The 22,435-nt window shown below is 42.2% G+C and overlaps 1 protein-coding gene across 1 annotated transcript in view; it reads left to right on the top strand.

Annotated features, from left to right (window-relative positions):
• Nucleotides 1-22,435, top strand: part of mboat2a (membrane bound O-acyltransferase domain containing 2a) — a 210,087-nt gene that overhangs the window by 185,099 nt on the left and 2,553 nt on the right. Inside the window, exons 6-12 of the mRNA XM_060934098.1 lie at nucleotides 2,314-2,368; nucleotides 6,498-6,681; nucleotides 9,062-9,254; nucleotides 12,889-12,992; nucleotides 13,075-13,139; nucleotides 13,219-13,351; nucleotides 16,970-17,121. Coding sequence (XP_060790081.1) covers nucleotides 2,314-2,368; nucleotides 6,498-6,681; nucleotides 9,062-9,254; nucleotides 12,889-12,992; nucleotides 13,075-13,139; nucleotides 13,219-13,351; nucleotides 16,970-17,121 — 886 coding nt within the window. The remainder of the gene's footprint in view (nucleotides 1-2,313; nucleotides 2,369-6,497; nucleotides 6,682-9,061; nucleotides 9,255-12,888; nucleotides 12,993-13,074; nucleotides 13,140-13,218; nucleotides 13,352-16,969; nucleotides 17,122-22,435) is intronic.

Below are 22,435 nucleotides of genomic sequence, written 5' to 3'. Positions count from 1 at the left end.
TAGGTGTAGGCATATCATTTAATTATTCTATCCACATTCACTGGATATGAGCAATTGCACATTCTGATAGGCTACTCTACTACTAGGATATCCGCTCATACCGTGAGTAGAGAAAGACAAAATGGCGGCGTGTGTTGCTGAACCAACCGAGGGCAAAATAAAAACTTTACTTGATTACTTGAAATACCCCCCCCCCCCCCCCCCCCCCCCCCCCCAATAGTTCCTGTTCCACACTCCAGCCCAGTCAGTGGTGGTAATGTACCTTTAAAGGATATAGGACATGGATTTTTACCTGGGCATAATTATGTATAAAGGACATAAGAAATGCCATCTAAATCACTGCAGGGCGTCAAAAATGTGAAAATCATTACATTATTCATCAGCGTAAAACAAGGATTCGTTAATGAGCTAGGTGGTCACGTGACCCGTGACGTAACAAAAACTTTCCAAGGAGCCAGCGCTTGGGAATCTAATGTAAACAGGTTACCGAAACGGACACCATCGACAGTGACATTCCCAATGTTTCACAGAGATGTGAAGTTAGACCCTATCAATTCGAACCGATAGCTGGAAATTCACATGAACATGGATCTTGTCTTTACTCTGACGGGTCAGATGATTCTGAGAGTGAGAGTTCATTCAGCCCTCATGAAACTGAAAGCGGTCGGCTCGATAACACTTCCTGGTAAGTTAAAAACAATTCTGCTCAAAGGCTAATGATCTGCTGAAAGAAGTATTATTTTTGTATCATACATTGAAAGTTCATCATAGATCTAGCTAAAGTCCGTTGCAAGCTAGTTTTTTTTTTGCTGATATTTTTCGAGATTGATTGAGATACAATGCTTCCAGAGTCCGAGATGAAAACATTCAAAATGGCGAAACGAGTCAGAATTATGATAATCAATAATTGATACACCCAAAATTATAATACTAATCCTTACCTCGGCTTTCATTCGCTTAGCGCAGAGGTCTTCAACAGGGGGGTCGCGAAATCGCACCGGATCACTCATATCAACAAAAATATTCCTGCCCTGTCCCCTGGCCTCCGTGCAGGGATGCAAACAGCGCGCCTTTCGGCGGATGCCGCCTTTTTCACGGCTGAATCGCGCAGATCCGATTTTAAAAAAAAAAGCGATATTAATTCATGAAACATGAAGTATAAGGATGAGAAAAAAACAGTTTAAATCGGGAAGCTGCGCACATTTGTGCAGCCTGGCGCAAATGTGCGCAGCTTCCCGATTTAAACTGGTTTTTTTTTTTTCTCATCCTTATACTTCATGTTTCACGAATTAATATCGCTCAGTACCTGAGTATTAATGTTGAAAGAATCCTCAGTGAAATGGTCCGAACACAGTTTGTGGGAAACAGTAGGTGCAAAGATTTTTCAACAGGTGTTCTGTAAAGTTATCCTACCTCTTGGATTTGTCCTACTGCGCATGCGCAGGTGAGCCCACACTTTCCTCAGCTTCGGGTCCTTGGGGAATGCAAAAAAACTTACTCCAGGGCATTTCCCATTGGAATTATTGCAACCATAAGCAGCACAATACACCATGATGTCCAATGTATGATGTCCAATGTACTTTAAAGACTATAAAAACAATTTTCTTGTCATCCACTTCTCCATTCATCTACCCGCTTGTGCTGTGCCCGAAAGTTTTTGTGACGTATGATCACGTGACAGCGGCTCTTCCGGTTGCAAAAAATGCATATCGGAAGTCGAGCAGAAATGCCATATAATCATCACGAATATAACGATTTTGCTGAATTTAATGGATGATTTTGTATTTGTTGATGCAATTAATTCATATTTTTAATGGAAAGAAACTGATATAGTGTGCTTTTGTTTCATGTCCCATATCCTTTAACCGCCCAAAAAAAAGGAACAAAATATGGAATAAAAATATTTGATGATAATGCATCTTTTTATTTTTTTATTTTTCAAGAATTATTATTATTATTATTATTATTATTATTATAGCATTTTTCACAAATTGCTACTGTCATTCCGCCGGTTACTGTACATTCAAAGCGGAAATGATTTTGTCGGACGTTTTGTATAAAGTTTTTATTTTTCGAATTTTTCAAAAAATAAAAATGCTCAGTTTCTCAAATCCAGTGAATGTGGATAAAATAAACCGTTATTCCACTCAATCTCATCATACGTGGCTGATGGCCGACTCTGCGCTACGCTCCTCATCGGCTATCAGCTCATGTCCGACTCGATTTCATGGAATAACTGTTAACTAGCTGCATTAATTATTGCCAATGCAAAATCCTTACAAGGACAGTAAGACAAATGTGTGTTTTTCACAGGTCTAACAAAGAAGGAAGAGCATCTCAAGCCTACTCAAAAGTATCTTGCTGTCAGGTATGTGGGAAAGGTATGTTTATATCTGGGATGGGATTACAACCCCGATTCCAAAAAAGTTGGGACAAAGTACAAATTGTAAATGAAAACGGAATGCAATAATTTACAAATCTCAAAAACTGATATTGTATTCACAATAGAACATAGACAACATATCACATGTCGAAAGTGAGACATTTTGAAATTTCATGCCAAATATTGGCTCATTTTGAAATTTCATGACAGCAACACATCTCAAAGTTGGGACAGGGGCAATAAGAGGCTGGAAAAGTTAAAGGTACAAAAAAAGAACAGCTGGAGGACCAAACTGCAACTCATTAGGTCAATTGGCAATAGGTCATTAACATGACTGGGTATAAAAAGAGCATCTTGGAGTGGCAGCGGCTCTCAGAAGTAAAGATGGGAAGAGGATCACCAATCCCCCTAATTCTGCGCCGACAAATAGTGGAGCAATATCAGAAAGGAGTTCGACAGTGTAAAATTACAAAGAGTTTGAGCATATCATCATCTACAGTGCATAATATCATCAAAAGATTCAGAGAATCTGGAAGAATCTCTGTGCGTAAGGGTCAAGGCCGGAAAGCCATACTGGGTGCCCGTGATCTTCGGGCCCTTAGACGGCACTGCGTCACATACAGGCATGCTTCTGTATTGGAAATCACAAAATGGGCTCAGGAATATTTCCAGAGAACATTATCTGTGAACACAATTCACCGTGCCATCCGCCGTTGCCAGCTAAAACTCTATAGTTCAAAGAAGAAGCCGTATCTAAACATGATCCAGAAGCGCAGACGTCTTGTCTGGGCCAAGGCTCATTTAAAATGGACTGTGGCAAAGTGGAAAACTGTTCTGTGGTCAGACGAATCAAAATTTGAAGTTCTTTATGGAAATCAGGGACGCCGTGTCATTCGGACTAAAGAGGAGAAGGACGACCCAAGTTGTTATCAGCGCTCAGTTCAGAAGCCTGCATCTCTGATGGTATGGGGTTGCATTAGTGCGTGTGGCATGGGCAGCTTACACATCTGGAAAGACACTATCAATGCTGAAAGGTATATCCAGGTTCTAGAGCAACATATGCTCCCATCCAGACGACATCTCTTTCAGGGAAGACCTTGCATTTTCCAACATGCTGCATCAATTACAGCATCATGGCTGCGTAGAAGAAGGGTCCGGGTACTGAACTGGCCAGCCTGCAGTCCAGATCTTTCACCCATAGAAAACATTTGGCGCATCATAAAATGGAAGATACGACAAAAAAGACCTAAGACAGTTGAGCAACTAGAATCCTACATTAGACAAGAATGGGTTAACATTCCTATCCCTAAACTTGAGCAACTTGTCTCCTCAGCCCCCAGACGTTTACAGACTGTTGTAAAGAGAAAAGGGGATGTCTCACAGTGGTAAACATGGCCTTGTCCCAACTTTTTTGAGATGTGTCATGAAATTTAAAATCACCTAATTTTTCTCTTTAAATGATACATTTTCTCAGTTTAAACATTCAATATGTCATCTATGTTCTATTCTGAATAAAATATGGAATTTTGAAACTTCCACATCATTGCATTCCGTTTTTATTTACAATTTGTACTTTGTCCCAACTTTTTTGGAATCGGGGTTGTACATATTTACACATTTACCTTATTCCAGCCTCTGTCTTTTCTGCCATTTCATCAACCATTAGCTATTTCCACTGACCTGTTTCTCACACTGACTCAATCACCTCATCCTGTTGCCTTTTGCTGCACTCTAAATTAGTTACGTTTCGTTGTTTTGATCAGCAACATAATATAATGTCTCCATCAGCTCTGTACTAGTCCCCTCCTCCACAAAGCGAGCGCTGTCGCTCTTCCAGGCAGGAGTCGCAGGCGTTCTTGCCCAACTGCCTCCAGGATCTGAGTCAGATAGCGGTGGCCGAGGCTTCCTATTTTCACATTAGGGACTGGAGGGTTGTTGCCAAGCAACAGTGTGTTCCTGATGTGATCTGGAGCAAGGGAGAAAGGAACAGAGGCGGAAGTAGCAGAACAGATTTAAAACAGGAGCATTATTTAGAACAGTGACGACAATACAGGTTCTGTATTCTATAGGAGAAACAGGCGTAACAGTCATAATAATAAAATCATTATAGCTAAGGTCCGAGACTTGGCTTAGATAGACGAGGCTGTGGTGCTATACAACACTGCTTTTTATTTGCATATAAATTTTCAGTGTTTTTATATGGCACTTAAAATCAGAATGACTCCCAGGTTTCTTTATTATGATGACTGGCAGCCTGCCTTCCAAGTCAAGATCGTCTTTATCTGATGCAACCTACTCTACACCAGCAATGCAATTAGGATTTTTTTAAAAACTAGAGCGGCGGCTACAATTATCGACACCTTAATCTTTTGGCTGTTGCAAAAGTAGAAAAGGCTTTCAATATGTAAATTGTGCATGAATAATTACTCAAACTTCCACTGGAGGAAAAAAAAAAGTTGATTCCCGATTACTTAGCGTATCAGATCACGTGACCCCGTTCCACAATTATCGACATCCAGATAATTCTTTATTTAAAAAAAAAATCGGTATGTGGTATTAAGTTAACAAAACATAGCTTTTATTTAAAATTTGTTTTACATAGACTTATATTTAGTCCAAAATAGCTTTTATATAAACGTATTGATGTCGGTGCTTACGTAAACGAGGAAGTAATTGTAAAGTTTGTAAACAAATGAAGTGATAATGTTTAACCTGTCGGAAAATCTTTTTGTTCCACTTTCTAAGTATTTTCGTAGATCGCATTTTGTTAATCATTCGTTGTTGTTTGTGTTCATTTCTAGTTTTGTTGTTTACCAATAAATGTTAACAGGCAATTGACATTGTAACCGCATGAAAACCCAGGTCAAAGGTCACATGCCATTCCTCGAACCAAAATATAAAATGTTTACTGATGTTGTAATACGTAGTAGATATTTACAACAAACTGCAAAAAAAATTTTCTGAATGGAATAGAAAAATCTGAATATTTCAAGCATGTAATTTTTTTTATATGCGAGGAATTTAATTCTGCTCTAATTCTATTTATTACAACAGGATTCCAAATACTCTATAAGCTCCATTCTATTATGAATCAGAAAAAAAAAATTCTTATAAATCTGAGCACAGGCGGCACGGTGGTGTAGTGGTTAGCGCTGTCGCCTCACAGCAAGAAGGTCCGGGTTCGAGCCCCGTGGCCGGCGAGGGCCTTTCTGTGTGGAGTTTGCATGTTCTCCCCGTGTCCGCGTGGGTTTCCTCCGGGTGCTCCGGTTTCCCCCACAGTCCAAAGACATGCAGGTTTGGTTAACTGGTGACTCTAAATTGGCCGTAGGTGTGAATGTGAGTGTGAATGGTTGTCTGTGTCTATGTGTCAGCCCTGTGATGACCTGGTGACTTGTCCAGGGTGTACCCCGCCTTTCGCCCGTAGTCAGCTGGGATAGGCTCCAGCTTGCCTGCGACCCTGTAGAACAGGATAAAGCGGCTACAGATAATGAGATGAGATGAGATTTTTTTAAAGTACTTCATCTACTTCAACAATGTTACACAAAGATCGATCCATAACAGTTGTAAATGTCACTTAATTCCACAGGGTGTCGATAATGGTGGACACCGGGGAAAGTGATCACTATTATCGACACCTCACGTGATTCTCAAACGAGAATTTAGATACAAAATGGCGACTGTCAAATGAAAGAGTAAGAAACAAAGTAGGTTTCGACAAGGAGATCATGAAATATTGGAGAATTCGATAAGTAAAAACATGTCCCTGATCTTTCCACCATGCTTACCTGCGATGATAACGTCTGGGTTTTTCTCAAATTGCTGATCATGCTTAAAAAAAAAAAAATTCCATCTCCGGTAACGAGCTGTCATCAGACGAAAAGATCAAAGGGTGAGGCGGGTCTTCCAGTTGATTAACCAGTAATGACTGTTGTAACTGAAACTCACCTTTGTAAAATTGTTTTGCATCAGTAAATCTGAAAAGGTGTCTAATTATGGACTGTCGATAATTGTAGCCGCCGCTCTACTGATGAGTAAATAACATTTGACAGCTCTGTAAATGATTTGGTTGTTGGTGGACTTGATGCTCATACTGTGTTTGCTTTGTGTGCTGCAGGAAAATGCCAAGCCTTCTAGAGTATTTGAGTTATAACTGTAACTTCCTGGGCATCCTGGCGGGTCCCACATGCTCCTACAACGACTACACAGCTTTCATCGAGGGCAGGAGCTATCAGCACAAACATGTGGAGTCAAATGGGAAGGAGAATGGCAAATTCAAGCAGAGCGACCCCTCACCAAAGGTAGACACACACTTTGGCACTCTGTCTCCCCCTTGTGGCCATATCATAGGCTCTGAATGTGAAGACAGACTATTTATTGATATTTTTTTTTTGACACAACACCAGGTTTAAATGCATTGTAATGTCATGGAGATATTTGTTCCTTTCCTTCAGACAGGAAATTCCCCATGCAGCTGGCTCAAGGTGGTTTTTACTAGTTTCCCCTGTGTGGTCCTGTGGGAATTGTTGGAGCAGATGATGGTTGCTCTCAGCAGTATTACAGAAAAGTGCAACCGCAGTGTAAAGAATAGATCAGATCAGGACACACCAGTTCCCACGGGTTCCCTCATCGCTAACAGTAGCCTGTAGCCATCTGCTTTGTGTGCTAACATGTTGTCGGAGTCCTCAGGTCCCCAAGCATTTGGCATTCTCAGTTAAGCACATCTCGATATAAAACGGTTAATAACTTCTGAATCCCATTGCGACACCTATTGGCAGTGCTTTAGTCCTCTGTCTGTGTTGTGAAAAGAAGACAAATCTGCTGACTTGTATCACGAAAAAGCAGATTAGTCAAAAGAATTTGTCTTGCCCGGGTACAGAGAGAACGTGTTCTGCTCCTGTTTGTACAGCCAGGAACCACTTTCAGTGTTGAGGTCTGTTTGTGTAAATAAATTACAGCACAGGTTAATCCAATGAATCAGTGAGGTAAACATACACCACCATATGTTTGGGGTGGGAGTTTTTTTTTTTTTAAGCTTGACTTTCCTAAACAAGCAGACTTGAGACAAAAATATATAATTTAAATATATTACATATAATTATGATGTTATTCCACGAAATCGAGTCGTACAGGAGCTGATGGCTGACGAGGTGCGTAGCGCCGTGTTGGCTATAAGCCACATACGACGAGATTGAGTGGAATAACTGTTTTATTCTATCCACATTTACTGAAATTTTGAGAAATGGAGTTTTTTTTTTTTGCAAATTTGATAACTTTTTATACAAAACATCCAACAATAATTTCCGCTTAGAATGTAAACAAACCGGCGAAATGACAGTAGCAATTTGTGAAAAATGCAATAATTCTTGAAAAGTAAAAAAAAGATACGTTCTTAACATCAAATACTTTTATTCCATATTTTGTTGCCTTTTTATTTATTTATTTATTTATTCATTGGGGGGGGGGGGTCATCTTCTTTCGGGTTTTTTGGTGGTTGTCAAACCACCTTAAAGTGGTATTACTGCCACCGACTGGGCTGGAGTGTGGAACAGGAGCTATTGGGGTGGGGGAACAAAAACCTATTCTTTTTATCTACAGGGTGTCTCAAAAAAATGTACTCGCACTTTGAATGACGAGAAAACCTTTATTTATGAACAGAGTGAAATGGAATAGCTTCGAATACAGAAGACAAATGTAATTGAAGAATCCTGTTCGCAAATGTTCAAATTGATGACCATTATTGTCCAGACAACGCCGATAACGCGCACCAAGGGATTCGCAAACGTCACGAAACGGGTCATTAGGAATATCGCAACATTGTCTTTCAATTTCCAATTTCAATGCATCAATTGTTCTTGGTTTGGTGCGATAATTTCCTGCCATGCTGTGATTAATTAATTACACCTGCAACACAAAAAAGGCAGCATGTTGGGGACAGTTAGTGTGAGTACGTTTTTTGAGACACCCTGTATTTCTGTTTCTTTTTAAATACTTGATTTTTGGGGTTTTGTTTTCGAGTCGAGTTTTTATTTCGTCCTTGGTCGGTTCAGCCACACGTGCTGCCATTTTGTTTTGCTCTACTCACGGTATTTGATGGTAAGAATTTTTTTTTTAAATAATTTTTTTATTTTTCAAGATTTATTATAAAGTTTTTAAAATTATTTTGTATCAAATTTGCAAAAATAAAAATGCCCTGTTTCTCAAAATCCAGTGAATGTGGATAGAATAAAAGCTATTCCACTCAATCTCGTCGTACACGGCTTATAGCCGACTCGGCGCTACGTGTCTCGTCAGCTATCAGCTCGTGTACGACTGGATTTCATAGAATAACTGTTAAATATAAACCCATTCAATATTTGTTTCAGCAGACGGCCCTGATGAGAGCTGACCAATGTGTAAAGCTACACACGAGTCAAATTCCCCTTTAGCAAACTGCACTACCAATGTTTGCAACACATTTCCTTGCGGGATGTGTTCTAGCTCATCAGCGTTACCTCACAACAAAAACGAACTTGCTTCCAGGTTATGTAACCAAGATACTGGAATAACAGGTCTCAGTGATATTCAAATCATAAAAATCACTGAGCGATAATTCCACACGCAGCACCTTCAGTTTGTCATGTAGGTGGATATTTTTCTTTAGGTGATTAGTACACTGACTGCGGCTACATGTCGTTTCAGAGAGACGTGCTGGTGAAGCTGGGTACCTGCGCCCTTTGTCTGCTGGTCTATCTAATCTTCTATCGCATGTGTCCTGTGGAGCGCATCATCGACGAACAATTCATCACCTCCCAGCCCATCTATCTGCGCATTTTCTACCTCTACCTGTCCATGCTCAGCCTGCGGCCCAAGTACTATTTCGTATGGACGCTGGGTGGGTGATTGGGTTCCATTACTTGTATTACCATATTGTGTTGATGATCTGCTGCCCTCTTGTGTCCAAAAAAAGAACCCCCCCCCCTTTTTAAAAAGAAGTACTTTATAAAGATATCACCTTGTGTGTATGCTGTATTATAACAGTGTTTTCATATGATAAGGAATAAAATAGGACAGGGTGTGCGGTTATAGAAAAGTAATCATCATTGTGGTGTGATGCAGCCTAACCAAAGCAAAGCTGCTCTTACCACCCCATCACTGATCATTTTTCCAGTATCAGCATGTACTGAAGTGTTTTATTCCTTTAACAGCCAGTGATTTAGGTTTTAATTAATTAATTACTGAATGACAAATTGGTACTTTTTATGCGTTTACTGTTGTGGAACATCCATGAAACAAGTTAGTTATTACTTGCGGTATAGGAGCTATGAGCATTCACTCACAAGACTTTTTTTCTTTTCCCTCGCCGGATATTTGTCATGTTACCGAGAAACTGGAAAGCACAAAGGCCTCTGTTTTGAAGACTCTCCCGTGGCGTAAAACTTACCGCCTGTTACAAAACGCTGACACTCGAGACACCTTCCATAAATGTTAAATAGCCTCCATACAGAAAGCTGCACTATATCAACAATTATACGCGTGTTGTCTGCTGTACAAGTCTGAGTTGTTACCATAGAAACAATAACGTATTAGAATGATGTTAGGATAAGCGTATTTGAATTAGATTGTTATAGAAAATGAATCCGCACCTTCTGACCAATCAGGTTTGAGAATTCAGCAGCACTGTGGTAGAAATATGTTTATTATATGGCACAAGCTACTGTACTTCCGGTAAAATTGTGCGCTCTGATTTGGTTCCTTGACAGGCAGAATTTTCCTGTAATGCCCGTGGGCTATTACGGACTGACTTTCCAAGGCGGCGGCTTTCAGTGTTGCAAAACGACAAAAATAGATGAATTGGAAATCAGAACTGGCCGAGTTATTCAAGAAAAGAGCAACGACGAGCATTCAGAAAGCATATTTTATTACCTCAAAGAGGCTGCACATGGACGCGAACAAGAAAGCCATGCTGAAGGCCCACTTTACACAGGGACGATCTGAAACAAAAACGCAAAAGTCCGTTTTCGTTCTCACTTTTTTTTTCCGCGTCTGCACGACCGTTTTCAAGGAGGAAATCTGCGTCTATACGGTGACGCATGAATGTGTGGAATTCAATTGGATGTGCATGCCAGGCGGCTAGGTGGTGCTGTGAAAGACCTCCGCTATGTCTGCACGCATGCGCAACGTCTTCCGTCTTGTCTGATCTGCACTGCGAAAACTTTGACTGCTATGGTAAGTAAGAAAGTAAGTAAAAAAGTAAGAGCATACTATACCCGCCTCTGTTCATTAACGGTATATGTGCAGATTCGGTATAGATGTTCGAAGGACTCCTGGACGTTTATTAAAGCTGCCAGAGCAGCTTGAAGGTCCGTTGGATCGATGTAATCAGACATGCTCTTACTTTTTTACTTCCTTTCTTACTTCCCGGGCTGGCATGTACAGTATATGACATATGTATGACGTAACCGCGTACCCGACGTGAGCAGATCCGAGCAGAGTTTCGCGTATTGGGTAGTTTAGACGGATATGCAACGGGGGCTGTTTTTAACTTACCGTAAAATACCAAATAATAGCCGAGTTCCAGTTAACCGCCGAGTTCCCTTTAACGGCCGGGTGTACGCGTGTGTTGTGACAAATAAAGGCCGGTTCCGAATACTTGCCGGGGTCTAAAAAAAAGCGTCCGAACGTTCTATCTAGAATCTTGAGGCCCAGCACTTTTCTGGTTTTCTGGTGTTTAAACGATTTTGCACTGCATAGTTTTCTACCGAAACAATATGAATGAATGAATGAATGAATGAAATTATTTCGATAATACTGTTTACAACATTTTGTTACGTGATAATAAACATGCCATTTCAATGTTATAATCTTGGTCTACCGTAATATTTCTTGAGGAATGCAACTCCGTAACTTTTGACAGATGTCTTAGCCACCCCTTTGGGTATACCCAACGAAAGCCAGCGTGTGTGGTGACATTGAGGACTGCGGGTTTCCAAGGTTGGACTGCTGCTTCTGTTAAACGACCTAAATTGCCGAATGCATGCGTCAAAGCACACACTGAGTTTTATTAAAGACCTTATACCATTTCACTTGCCCTTACCCATTCGGATCTGGAAGACGCTTTACAAAAAAGGTGAGAGCGTTCTAACATGCATTTCAGTCTGCTCGCGGCCAATCTAATCCAAGGGGCCTTTTCAACAAGTAATCTGTCGTGCAAGTTGGGCAGAAGCACGCGTCAGGCAGGCAACATGTAGGCCTACAAGTCAGTAACCTATTCAACTAACTTTCATCCGAACTTTAAGTTTTCTACGGGGTCGAGCTACCGTACCAACTCACTCGGGGAATAGGCTCATATCGGCCAAATAGGGAGACGTCTTGGAGAGAAACGTGAGAATGCAAGATGACAGTATGTAGCCACTGCAGGTCACTTATTTTTCAGCATAAGAAAAAACCCTTTGGTTTGACACTTCGCACCCTAATTATGTTGCTTCAACGTCGCGCCCTCCATGCAATTTCAGATTGACAGACATCGCGAAGCGCAAAGGGTGGAGGCTGCATGGGTGAGGGTGATAGCAAGTGACCATAACTTTGCAGAGTAATTAAATCACAGTGCTGCGCACAGACAATGGTGTGGTTTCTTGATTATTTTGTAAAGCATGCACTTAACTAGTCATTAACAGGAAAAGGTGTGTGATTTATCCTTTATCCACCCCGACTGTGCCATGCGAAGATGCATTCTGCGTCTTCAAAATTCCCCGAAGTCGGCACCGTGCTATCTGTAATCTAACTCTAAACAAACTGTAAGTTATACTGGTTAAAAGTAGGCCTATCTGAGAATGATTTTTTTCCCCGTTTTGAGGTAGATTTTGGGGAAGGTGTTTGTGAAGAAGGAATTAATCGCCTGTTCCAAATAGCCGCCTAGTCTCTAATACGCGCCGGGTCTCTTACGTGATTGAGACAAATAATCGCCCAGGCTATTATTTGGTATTTTACGGTATCCACTCTGGAAGGCGTTTTCAAATTTTTTTCCGTTTTTCAGCCTCGGAAACGCCGTCCCCGTGTAGACGAAAGGCACTTCCGATAAAATATTTAGTCGTTTTTACCCGACAGCGTCCTCGTGTAAACGGGCCCGAAGATGACAACGAAAACGGTGCTGGTGAAGACCTGCTAAACAGCCAAGAAGTCACTGAAATAAATTTTGAAACCACTTGCCGTTTATTCTGTATGCGTGACTCAACTACATTACAAATATGATGTGACCTGAAAGTAGCATCATGCCTCATTATAATGACTGTCTATTTTAATCTTAGGAATAACAAAAAAACCATATATAATAAACTCCTTATTAACCTCGCTTGCTTGGTATTTATGGGAAAATATCAGCCCTCGGTCAACTCCGTACTGTCAAGACCTTGAAAAAAATATTTTCCTGAAAGACCATGCAAGCGAGGTTAATAAGGAGTTAATAACATCATGATATTTATATAATACAATATGTAATAATAAGCGCTTTTTTTTTTTGGCTTTTCCAGCCGACGCAATCAACAACGCTGCTGGTTTTGGGTTCAATGGTTACCACAAAGACGGCACTCCAAGATGGGACCTGATCTCAAACTTGAGAATACTGGACATAGAGGTATGAGAGAGTCAGTTAACAAGTCTTTATTTTTCTCGAGGCAGGAATTGTGAGCGTCCTTGTTCTCTGTACTTACCTGCAGCTTGCAACAAGCTTCAAGACATTCCTCGACAACTGGAACATTCAGACAGCACTTTGGCTTAAAAGGTAAATCTCTGTTACTGTAAACCTTGTGAGAGTTCAGGTTGTGTTCCTGCTCACGCTGTGTTGCGTATGTCGCCTGTAGGGTGTGTTATGAACGCTGTCCGTACCACCCAACAGCAGCCACCTTCCTGCTCTCGGCCATGTGGCACGGCGTGTACCCAGGATACTACCTCACCTTCATCACAGGCATCGCCATGACACTGGCAGCCCGGGCAGTAAGTAGCAGATTGTGAGAGACGAGTAAAATGTCGGGGAAAAAAAAATTTGTTTGGTTTATTATTTATTCTCATCACCACAGTTTATATTCTGACTGGACTGAAGTGATTAATTTTCTCCAACAGCAGCTCTGACGGTACAGCCCCGCATAGCAGTGTTGGCACCCCTTAATTTTATTCACAACTTTTGTGATATCTCCAGAAATAAATGGAAATGGACACAATTTGCAATACCAAGATCTTTTAATTGAAGGGCCAAAGGAACTGAAAAGTTGTTTTCGTTCAAAATAGGCATTTTAATTTCTAAGACAACAAAAAACAGAAATACAGCAGGTGCAGGAATATTGGTGGGGCGGCACGGTGGTGTAGTGGTTAGCGCTGTCGCCTCACAGCAAGAAGGTCCGGGTTCGAGCCCCGTGGCCGGCGAGGGCCTTTCTGTGTGGAGTTTGCATGTTCTCCCCGTGTCCGCGTGGGTTTCCTCCGGGTGCTCTGGTTTCCCCCACAGTCCAAAGACATGCAGGTTAGGTTAACTGGTGACTCTAAATTGAGCGTAGGTGTGAATGTGAGTGTGAATGGTTGTCTGTGTCTATGTGTCAGCCCTGTGATGACCTGGCGACTTGTCCAGGGTGTACCCCGCCTTTCGCCCGTAGTCAGCTGGGATAGGCTCCAGCTTGCCTGTGACCCTGTAGAACAGGATAAAGCGGCTACAGATAATGAGATGAGAATTGTATAATCGTTAATGTGACTTTTTTTTTTCTTTTCAGGATGCAATAATTTAACGTTTATGGACGGAGTCTCAGTTGTAAACTCTTGAGGGCAGGAAGTTTCTTGGTAAAATGACCGGCAACATTAAATCTAAATAGTATAACTGCGCAGGTGATTATAGAAAATCGTACGCGCTGATTTGGTTGAGAAATTCGGACCATTTCTCGATAATCACCTCTGGCAAAATGGCGGCCAATCGCTTCATCACAGTAAGTGAGGAAGAATTACAGATTATGAAAGAAAATGCTGTTCCTAAAAGCACAAAAGATGCTACGAAGTTTGGTCAAAAGTAAGGTGGAACCGTGATGTGATTTATTTATTTATTTATTTATTTATTTATTTATATATACGGTATGTCAAAACAAAGTATTTTATGTGACTCGGCGTAGATAAGCGACACAAGTCGGCACTGCGCCTTTATTACATTTGTATGCTGCTTTTGAAGTTTGAAAGAAATGATTTTTAGCTCCTCTGGCTGCAGGCCAGGCCGGATGAGCTTATGTGATCACACACCGTTCGTCTGTCATCGTTCATCCACAATTTACAAAAATCGCTACTCCTCCTACAGGATTGATCGGATTTCGATCAAACTCGCATACAGTACAATGTTCCCCAGATGGGTGTGTATAAAATTTGCCAAGACAGTGGCACCATCGGGGCGGCACGGTGGTGTAGTGGTTAGCGCTGTCGCCTCACAGCAAGAAGGTCCTGGGTTCGAGCCCCGGGGCCGGCGAGGGCCTTTCTGTGTGGAGTTTGCATGTTCTCCCCGTGTCCGCGTGGGTTTCCTCCGGGTGCTCCGGTTTCCCCCACAGTCCAAAGACATGCAGGTTAGGTTAACTGGTGACTCTAAATTGACCGTAGGTGTGAATGTGAGTGTGAATGGTTGTCTGTGTCTATGTGTCAGCCCTGTGATGACCTGGCGACTTGTCCAGGGTGTACCCCGCCTTTCGCCCGTAGTCAGCTGGGATAGGCTCCAGCTTGCCTGCGACCCTGTAGAAGGATAAAGCGGCTAGAGATAATGAGATGAGATGAGATGAGTGGCACCATCTGTCATATTTACGATTTTATGGCCATCTTGGCCAGTATGAGCTACAGTAGCCTGGGCCCGCCCATCCTAAGTGTGACGCAACACGGGGGCCTGTTGCGAACTTAGTCTGGCAAGGCAAGCTATCTCCAGCTCTTCCAAGCTCCCGAAAAATCGGGAGCCAATCAACTTTGAGCATCTCTAACGGCCCTGGGTAGAGGCGTGTTCAAGGCAGTGACGTAGTAGAACTGCGACCGGAAGCCATAGATTGTTTACAGAATCTATGCCGGAAGCGCTTCATTCACTAGAAACATTACGAACATGGAGCAGCAGCAAGCCTTTGACACAGCGGTAGATGCTGTATTGAAAGCATTCAACGGGAAGTTCTCATTGAAAACGGAGCAAAGAGCAGCCCTGGAGGTATTTATCTTCTTCCTCTTACTCAAACAGTTTCCGTCGCGTCACATACGTCAGAGGAAAGAGTGATGTGATTGGTTTAAGCTTCGTCACAGCCTTTTCTGGCTTCGACCAGTAGCAAACTGAGGCATTTCAGGGAGGCGGGTCAACCACGCGCTTTGGGAAACGGTTGGGCTTAATATCTTTGCCAGACCAAATGCTCGCAGAGCTTTGAAGTTGCGTTAGCCAGACTAGAGCTACAGCCTCATTAAGGCTATTTTTTAATACAATTTATTTATTTATTTATTTTTAAATGAGCACCTGTGTATTTATATTAAAACAATTTTCCGCCTCAGGCTAAGTGAATACTTGTTAATTATAAACCATTAAAATGTGCAGTGATGTGATGTTTTGTTGATTTTTTTTTTTTAATAAAATAAATATTGTAATCGTTAGAAAATTGTTGTGGTATAAATGGAGTAGGGGCGGCACGGTGGTGTAGTGGTTAGCGCTGTCGCCTCACGGCAAGAAGGTCCGGGTTCGAGCCCCGGGGCCGGCGAGGGCCTTTCTGTGTGGAGTTTGCATGTTCTCCCCGTGTCTGTGTGGGTTTCCTCCGGGTGCTCCGGTTTCCCCCACAGTCCAAAGACATGCAGGTTAGGTTAACTGGTGACTCTAAATTGAGCGTAGGTGTGAATGTGAGTGTGAATGGTTGTCTGTGTCTATGTGTCAGCCCTGTGATGACCTGGCGACTTGTCCAGGGTGTACCCCGCCTTTCGCCCGTAGTCAGCTGGGATAGGCTCCAGCTTGCCTGCGACCCTGTAGAACAGGATAAAGCGGCTAGAGATAATGAGATGAGATAAATGGAGTAACACACACTGAGTTGTATGAAAACGGCGCACACTGGAGCTGGTCAGTCAACTTTTGTGGATTATTTTTTCTCTAACTGCACGCTCTGCATTGTTGTTGTTTTATTCCTTCCTATTATTTGCTTGTTAAACTTGGAGTACCTTTTTGTATTTTGCCTTTATTATAAACAAGACCCGAAGCCTCGATATCCAAAGCAGCGTCAGTGTTTCGGTTGAGGATTACTTTCGGACTGCCTGCCTTTAATGATGGATGTTGCTGAAGTTTCTTTCCGTGTCAGAGGAACAGAGTCAAGCAGCAGCAGCAAAGAGCTTTTTAATGTCATGTCGCATCAATGCAATCTGCAGCGAAGAACCACAGAGCTCATTAAATCAGTAAAAGTCGATGTATTATCTGCTTTGTTGTTCCCAAATCACAGTGCACTACTATTCAGTCCATTTTTGTGAAAAATTGCACTAGGCTCACTTTCAGAACGTCTGTGAGACAGATGTAGTTTGGTTTTAGGGAAAAAAAAACATTATCAAACTTTTTTTAATAATAAATATTTGTGTTGATTCTTCTTACTTTAGGTAAGACATAACGTAAGGCAGCACTTCCTGGGTTCCGCTACACACAAGCTCATCTACGACGTGATTACGTGGGCCAGCACGCAGATCGCTATCTGCTACACAGTGGTACCATTCGTCGTGTTGGCGGTGGGACCTTCACTGAAGTTCTACTGGTGAGTATTACTGAGCAACAGAACCAATACCGGCCCTCTGTCTGCTGAAGTGAAGTAATGAATGAATGCATAGTAAACCAAATCCAAGATGGCTTAGAAGGGCAATCATCACCGACAGAGGTGAAATGCAGAGCAAGGCTTTGTCTCTGTCCACCACAGCAACCCCATTAATTAGACGGTTTTAGTGCCAGTGTTCAAGGGAAGAGCTGGTTTTATGGCCCATGTCGAGATAAAACAAATCTATGATGGCAATTTGTAGCGTTATTAAATTTGCCCCAGAAGGTCATAAAGAAGTCTTATTAAAAAAAGACAACGAGCCAGACCAGAGATTGATCATTTGTGTGCTGGTGGAGTTGAAAGGTATGGGAGGCCAGCCAGGAAAGTCGAGAGGAGTTACACTGCCTACTCCTCTATCAGAAAGTGCACTGCGGTGGCTGGATGATTCAATAGCGGTCTTTTCATGCTTCCAATCATATATTCCCCTCGTGTGTTCATTTTCATTCGTCACTGTTAATCTTAAACGTCTAAAGTAGGAGACATCAGTTGTTGGATGATGGTTCACAAAGTAGTTCACCAGACCAGGTTTATCAGCATGAACCAGCTCAGCTTCTGCAGCAGATCCTCTGTTGCTTCTAGCTAGCTATGGAGAGAGAAAGGGGTCGTAAAGGGAAGGATTTCTTTTTTCATTTACTTTTTCTGGTCTGGCTTCCTCAAAAACATCCATCCATCCAGTGGCGAACCGTTCCTATTAGAGCTGGGACTTCAGCTCAGCCAAAACTTAGCCAGGAACACCAAAAAAGCAACAGGGCAAAGGATTTTGCAAGGGATTAGCGGCAGGCTGCCAGATCGCTCTGTTGTGTGTATTTGTCGATGTTGATTTTAAAAGAGAAATGAATACTTAAGTCTGAGTGAAAAATACTGGAGCAAGCTGCGTGGAAGAAGTGTCTGGAGATGGAAATCTGAGTTTCTCGGTCGTTAGCCTGTGCTACTTGCTCTCGATAGCGCTGGCTTGACCACTTTATTAGTATTCAGTAAGACTACCGATGAACGCTACACCGGCTGGAAGGTGATTGCACTGATGGCACTGACTCACGGTGAAGCTCGCACTGGCCTTCGAGAAGGGCAATAAATTTTTGGTTCCTCCCACTATAAATTAAAATCCGATTGGTTAATTCATCTGTCACTTCCTACATAAACCTACACCGCCATGGCCTTCTGTCCCAGCAATGAAGTCTGAACCAGTGAGTGAGCCAGCTCTAAACTCTTCTCAGCCGAGACACATCCATCCATCCATCCATCCATCTGTCTGGCAAGAGGCGGGGTACACCCTAGGCAGGTCGCCAATCTATGGCAGGGCCGCTCAAAAATTCAGAAAAGTCGATCACGGGAAAACACGACGTTTAAAGGTGATTGGACAGAGAAACCAGTATCTGAAAACCTGTATGTCTGATGTGTTCAGAGTCAAGGTGTTTCATGGGGCAAAAGACCCTGCATAAACTTTAATACTTGGAGTCAGATATGAAACTTGCAGAACAAAAAACCACAATGTATAATGCTGGGATTAGAGGTCTGCGCGGGACAGAATTTTCAGTCCCGCTCCCGCATTGTGCTAGTCTGGTTAACACCAGACCATATCACAAGTGAAATATGGTCTGGAATCCGCCTATTGAATTTCTCGTAGGGGAGGTGTGGTTTACGATTGTCAACGGCCGTTTATTGGACTTTGCGAACGTCTATCATTTGGCGTATACGTAGCCCATGGCCAATCATGGCAGTTGTACCCGGTGACGTAGTTAGAGCGACGAAGAGGCGAAGAAGAGAAGGAAAGAGAAAGAGAATGCAAAACAAAAATAGGAAAACAATGGCACCGAACGATTACTGCCGTTTGTGCAAGACAAATATGAGAGAAGCTGGTTTGGTTAGTTTGGTTCGTATCGCTCGCCGCCATGTTAAATGTGATCTGTAAACAGTCCCAAATAAACTACAAGCTTCCGTTTGTCGAGTAGTACGCGTCACCGTCTTTCCACCCCTCCCCACTCTCTGATTGGCTCCCTAACTCAGGCGAGCCTTTAGACCATAGTTTCCATGCTGTCTTTTCAGATCGGAACGATTGTGCAAAGCAGCATGGGATTTCCCAGGCTAGCATTGTGCAGTCCCGCTCCCGCAAAAAATTATGATTTTCAGTCCCTGTCCCGCTCCCGCCCGCAAATCCCGCATGATGCAGACGTTCGCGTTATTTCTCACGAAAGTTCTTGTCATTGGCTTGGGGAATTAAACATGCTGAGCTTAGCTTTGTCAGAACCTTTTGGCACTTATCACAACAAACAAAGGGCAGCTGATTTCCCTCTGCGTCGTACACGAGTGAGAACGACTTCCAAATGTCTGATTTCAGGACTCTTGACTTTTTAACAGTAAATGTACCTCTTTTTAAAGCAGCACTTACTTCTGAAGCACTGTGAGCTTCACTAGAGGAGCTCTGCTCTTCTGCCATGATCGGAGATCTCAAACACGGAAGAGCGGAAAGGAATCGGAAACGTACGCGAGATTAGACCACATCCGCAAATATAGGCATCTTAAAATGTTTTTATTAATGCCAAATCCAGCACAAATTATATATGATAGACATAAATTAATAATTTATACATTTTATTTTAAACACGTTTTTAGTTAGCGGGACTGCAGCTCATCACCGCTCCCGCATTGTGCACTCCCCCTCGCGCCCGCAATGAGCTTTAAAAATTTGTCCCGCGCCGCACTGCTTTGCGTCGGGTCCCGCGGGACTCCTGCGGGAGTGCAGGGCTCTAGCTGGGATCAGACAACATGATACTTTTGTCTTTCACGATAGTCATCATGTTGGATCAGTGCCAGAAGTTCTTGCCGTGTCTCAGCCAAGAGACTGGCAGCACTACAAGTTTAAAAACCAACCAGTCACTGATCACGTCCTTGCGTGTCATTGGGAAGAGGGTCAAGAAATCATCAATTACTCACTGCTACATGGTCAATGTCGAGGAAATCTAGGCGAGAAAATACAAAAATTCTGACGTGCTAGACCTTTTGTCAGAGTGTCATGGAGCATCCTAGATGCCACATCTTTAGATGTTCTTAGATTGTGTCACACTATAAGGCCTGTGCGTCGTTCCCGTTGTTCATATTCAGGCGTGATGTTGGATGTTTGTCGGCCATGACAAAATTGTCAAATTCGTGTAGCCTTGTACACTTCAATTTTTTTTTTAAATTTATCGATAGCCATGAACTAAGCGTTAAAAGTTAATTGTTGTCCTCCGTTCAGTCATGCTAGTTGCTTATCCAGACCTTTTGAAGTAGGAAATTTTATGTGACCGGACTATTAGAAATTTTACAGGATTTTGAATAGCCCTGTTATGAACGGCTCAGTATCAGGGTTCCCCCGGGTTCTGAAAAATATTCTCCACTTCTTTCCTTGAAAAATAAAGTCTAAAGTATTCTTCTTCACTTTTTCTTAGTCTGTATTATTTTTTTCTTAGTTACCAACATATCAAGGTGGACTTAATACAGGTTTATACCAACCAAACTGCCACAATTCAAATACTTGTACAGATACAGCTAGGTTTCTCCATTACATATAAAATTTAAGCTCCACTCCAGACTCTAATAAGAGAGACTTGATTTTGGACGCCCTGTGCACCATCAAGCTCAAATAAACCTCTCTGGTTTGAGTTTACTGAAGGTTATTTTAGCATGGAATTATTCAGACAAGTAATTAGGACTCCTTTTAGCCTTTACTTCAACACAAAACTTGATTTACAATTGAACAGAGTCAAAAGAGTCTGGGAACAACTAACAGTGAAGGAATCAGAGTTTCCCGTCGCTTTATGGACCGAACAGAATGATACCAGGTTTTTTTACTATACCTCCCTCTCCGAAGGGGCACTGGTTTAGCTCTCTCTGTCCGTCCGACCGAAACACCCTTTTTTTTCTCAGCAACTACAAATCATAGCCACTTGGTACCGAGCTTCAGCTTGGGGTTCTATACCATGTGGACCGTTTTCAGGTCTGTCGCACATCGATTTCCTGTTTACTGACCGAACGTATTTACAAAACATATAGTGTAGATTTTAAAAATTTTCATAACACTTTTCTCAGCAACTACAAATCACACTTGCTTGATATTTGGTACCGAGCTTCAGCTTGGGGTTCTATACCATGTGGACCGTTTTCAGGTCTGTCACACATCGACTTCCTGTTTACCGACTGAATACATTTACGAAACATATAGCGTGGATTTACAAAATTTTCATAACACTTTTCTCAGCAACCACAAATCATACCCACTTGGTACCAAACTTCAGCTTGGGGTTCTATACTGTGTATACCGTTTTCAGGTCTGTCGCATATCGACTTCCTGTTTAACAACTGAACGTGTTTACAAAACACACAGTGTAGATTTACAAAATTTTCATAACACTTTTCTCAGCAACTAAAACTCACAACTGCTTGATATTTGGTACCGAGCTTCAGCCTGGGGTTCTATACCGTGTATACCGTTTTCAGGTCTGTCGCACATCGACTTCCTGTTTACCGACTGAATACATTTACGAAACCTGTAGCGTGGATTTTGATGCTATTTCAAGAAGCAAAATGCTATTTCAAAATGATAATTTAGCAGGATGCTATGTGAAATCCCTGGGGAGAGACGCTGCTCTTTACTTACTTGTTTCAGGGTTAATTATTTGTTGAAGTCAACATTCATAATAAGTGTCCTATTCCTTCGATTGCTTGCCTTCTGATGTAAGCTGGGGGGGGGGGGGGGGGGGATACGTAAGTGAGCAGTAGCTCACACTTGATCTTGTTCATCATGCGTTAGTTTAGCCACAGGGCCGTTTCTGTTCGAGCTATTGAAAAGACCAGGGGCTCAGTCAAAGCTTTTCCTGAGGCTTGTATTTTTTAAGGGCATCAATAGGTTGGGCAGGTTCTATCCAACTTTACAAGGTAATATTATCACCCGCACACATTCAAAGTTTATGCTATCTTTATTAGTAATTTTTTTTTCGCACCGCTCTTTTTAAAGTTATGTAGTTCACTTCAGTTTCTGTCTCCTTATTATTAAGTTATTATCAACACCCATCATTTCTCGGCAAAACTGAAGCATGTGTCAATTGACTTAAATATAATTTAGTAAAATTAATCATCAGTTTCTACAGGGTCGCAGGCAAGCTGGAGCCTATCCCAGCTGACTACGGGCGAAAGGCGGGGTACACCCTGGACAAGTCGCCAGGTCATCACAGGGCTGACACATAGACACAGACAACCATTCACATTCACATTCACACCTACG

The sequence above is a fragment of the Neoarius graeffei genome, chromosome 11 (genome assembly GCF_027579695.1).
Source record: "Neoarius graeffei isolate fNeoGra1 chromosome 11, fNeoGra1.pri, whole genome shotgun sequence".
NCBI lineage: Eukaryota > Metazoa > Chordata > Actinopteri > Siluriformes > Ariidae > Neoarius > Neoarius graeffei.
This window is presented reverse-complemented; position numbering and strand designations above follow the sequence as displayed.